Genomic DNA, 3,515 nt, shown 5'->3' with positions numbered 1-3,515 from the left:
CAGCCTTATATTATTAAACAAGAGCTAGATATGAGCTAACCTACTTCAACCAGCCTAGCCTTTAATAGAGAGAAGAGAAAAAGGCAGAGTATCAAGAGTCCAGATTTATCTCTGATGTAACATCAACAAAGCCAACAGAATTCCTTGAGGTTCAGCGGCACATGGCAAGTGAAGTTCAGTGCCACATGGCAAGTGCCACAGGTCATCCTGTAAGCTGCAAGGTATGAGGGATGGGAAAAGCAATGCCATTTTCCGTTCCTATTTAGGAAACATTATACCAAGGTATAGGATAGCACAGGACTGTATCGCAGAAAATGTCTGTTTATTGTTATGTAATGATGGACGTATCGATTCACTGAACAATTTTACAAATTCAGATATGAATGTACTCCAGGAAGTCCTCCGGAATAAAGAAATCACAGACTTTCCTAGGAAATTTGATTTTTTCTATCCTGTACCTGCTAAACAGAATTACACTGTAAATAACACACAGGTAGACACCCAGGTTTATATACAGTGTCCCTGAAAAGCAGTCTGCAATCAAATAGGCTATACTTTATTTTTTCAAAGTCCTAAAATCAGGAGATCACTCATCCACCTGATCAAGTCAGACTTCTTATATTCATCCCCAGGCTAGAGATAACAATTCCCTTATCCTCAGTGCTGACACCAAACACGACAGCGTTCCCAGACCCCCCCTGAAGGTATGATCTAAATGGGCATTAATAGATAATTACTGGATACAGAGCACATAAATACCTTTTAAAAAATTAATACACCTGGGTTTCCTTGGACATATGAGCAGTGAGAAGAAAACCCCTAGCATCTTTTCAGAAAACACATCTGAGAGTTTCCCATCCATCGCCTGCCTCTGGCTGTACACCCCATGACGAGGGGGCTGTTCACCTGGGATGACGAGGGGTGGCTGCTCCGGCCAAAGCTGTCGGCAGCTGCTGGCACCTCACATTCAATGGTTTCAGACCCTCTGTTCAGTATCTCTAACCCAAGTTCTGCACTTGCAGACAAACAAGACGCTTGCCAACACACTGAGGGCAGAGCAGTCCCCGGGAAGGGACTAAAGGAGCCGCTCACCTCCCGCTATTTCCAGCGCAGGTCGGTGTCACCCCATTTGCATCACGCATCATCCATCCGCTGTGATGAAACGCAACCCCGTGTTTTAAAAACAGACCTTTGTAACCGCTAGGATACTCTATCTCTGCGAGAACTGCTTCGCATATTTTCCATGGGCACAAACTGCTCCTGCTTCTATTTAAATCTCCGCAGCTCTCTTCGCAGGAGATCATTCACGGGGGGAAGTTCCTTGAGAAGGTGCTCAGCAGAAGAGGAGAAGGCAGCATGGCAGCGGGCAGCAGCGCGGCTCCTGAAGAAAAGCCGAGCGGCACTCCTGCGCGAAGGGCTGTCCACAAGATCCGCATGGCCAGCCTAGTCGTCAGCTTGGCTCGAGGCTGGCAGCAGTGGGCGTCTGACCACCATGTAAAGCAAGCCCAAGAGCCCCCCGGATGGGTCCCTCCTGCAGGAGACTCATCAACTCAGCCTGGACAAGAAAGAGCCTTTGAAAAATGGCCAATTCCGTCTGTCAAGAAGGACCAAGGGAAAGATGACGGGAAGTCCTCAGCAAAGGAATCAGGGACAATAAGAGATGCTGAAAAAAATGCAAGAGAATCAGAGGAAGCCCTCAAAAAGTTCAGCATTAAAAGCAAAGAGGTGACCAAAACGGTGGTAAGCAAAGCCTACGAGCGAGGAGGTGATGTGAGCCTCCTCAGTGGAAGGTACGACAACAACAGCAGCTCAGAGATGACCAAGCTCAGAGAAGAATCGAGTGCTATCGACAAAATTCTTAGTGGCAAATTATCTCCAACCATAAGAAGAAAGTGTTCAAACGTGGTATCAGAGCTGACCAAGGGCTGGAAACAGATGGAACAAGAGGACAAAGAGGGGACTAAGGAAGAACTGCTGCTGAAGGGTCGTGACGACAGCCTGGACGCAGAGGACAGCGGCTATGGGGAAGCCGAGGACAAACTCGAGCATGAAGACAGCGACCGAGAGGCGACAGCTGTGAGGATTAAACGACCTGCTCCTTCTCTGTAAGTAAAACGCCTTTATTACAGTATCACAGATGGTCAGCAGACCCAGAGACAGGCACAGGTTTCCATGAGGAAGAAGAGGAAAACAAAATTGGTAGGAAATGGTCAGAGAGAAACTATTACTCTTGAATGAAAAAAAAAATAATCTAGAAAACCTGTCACATACCTCTCTGTGCTGGTAGTTAACAACAACATCTGACTATAGCCTGAGGTTATGTGCTATCTACAGAATAGACACAGGAAGTTATATGGGGGAAATGTTAATTATATTTAATTTTCTGGATTTACTGGTTCATCAAAATCATTACTTCTTGAGACTTTAGCCCACGTTTCAGATTCAAACCTTTCCTCATCAAGAGCCCACAGCTATTCATTTACTTCATCCAATGTTAAGTCTAAAGCAATGTACCCAACAAATCATATTCCCAAATACCTATCCATTATTTTGTTTAGTAGAAACGGTACATATTCTTGCATATTCCTGGGAGCAATTTGCAGAGAATGTCCAACATAGAGTTTGCAGGAATTACCTTTAAGTACCCCTGTAACAAAAGCGGGGGTCACTGTGTCTCTCTGGAAGCTTTCCATGGTTTTGGAGTTAATCGAGCCAAAGAACAGAAACTTTCACAGGAGCTGGGACCCCAAACATACTTCAGAAAGCACCCAGCCTGCCTCAGCCTCTGAAGAATTGATTCGAATCATGCCGTATGTTATAAATCATTTGACAAAACGGAACATTTCAATCATCAATAGCTTCTTCAACCTCGAGGTCGCTCTAGGGGCACACTGTCACAGGGGGAGGCGTGGGGGGCGAGGTGTGGAGAACGTTCACTGAACGTGTTGTGGAAGTTCCCGACTTCCTTCTGCTTGCAAATTGTGTGAAGAAAAAAGGAAGCAGGACCTGTTACCTACCTGAGTAGTTATTAAACCTCTGAATTAAGTAGCAACCAAACTCACAGCCTCAGGCAGTTTGGGGGAATACTTCTGCTGGTACGAGGCTCATGCTTGAGGATTCCTGCACACCAGCAGGGCATAGGAAATAGGGAGCCCAGACAGAGAACGAGCAGAGTCCAGCCGTAGCCGTGCAGCCTCCCAGAGGGGCACGGGAACAGCAGAGGCTGGCAGCAATTCTCTAGTTCCCTTTCCCAGTGACCTCCAGCAGAACCACCTTTCCAGCAGACGGCTACAAACAGTTGTGCTGTGGCCAGACTTGGGGGAGGGTACCTGCCAAAGCAAGTCCTCGCTCTTTCCTTTGGTAAAAGATGAAAAGCTCCATCCGCCCAACGCTGCAGGAAGGGGAACGGTAGGCAGCTGCCAGACACAACCCGCTGTTCGCTCCAGTTGATGAAGGAGAGCAGAGGGCAATCTGAGAGGGGAAGGCAGGGTTTTCACCCACACCAGCAGCCCGGG

At 47.2% G+C, this 3,515-nt stretch overlaps 1 protein-coding gene across 1 annotated transcript in view; it reads left to right on the top strand.

Annotated features, from left to right (window-relative positions):
- The first annotated feature begins 1,356 nt into the window (after nt 1-1,356).
- Nucleotides 1,357-3,515, top strand: part of ABRA (actin-binding Rho activating protein) — a 5,743-nt gene continuing 3,584 nt past the window's right edge. The window contains exon 1 of the mRNA XM_010079820.1: nt 1,357-2,105. Within this exon, the coding sequence (XP_010078122.1) occupies nt 1,357-2,105 (749 nt within the window). The remainder of the gene's footprint in view (nt 2,106-3,515) is intronic.

This window comes from Pterocles gutturalis, unplaced genomic scaffold (assembly GCF_000699245.1).
Source record: "Pterocles gutturalis isolate BGI_N339 unplaced genomic scaffold, ASM69924v1 scaffold27644, whole genome shotgun sequence".
In the NCBI taxonomy this organism is placed as follows: domain Eukaryota; kingdom Metazoa; phylum Chordata; class Aves; order Pterocliformes; family Pteroclidae; genus Pterocles; species Pterocles gutturalis.
Note: the sequence above shows the minus strand (reverse complement) of the source record. Positions and strands in the feature narration are given on the sequence as shown.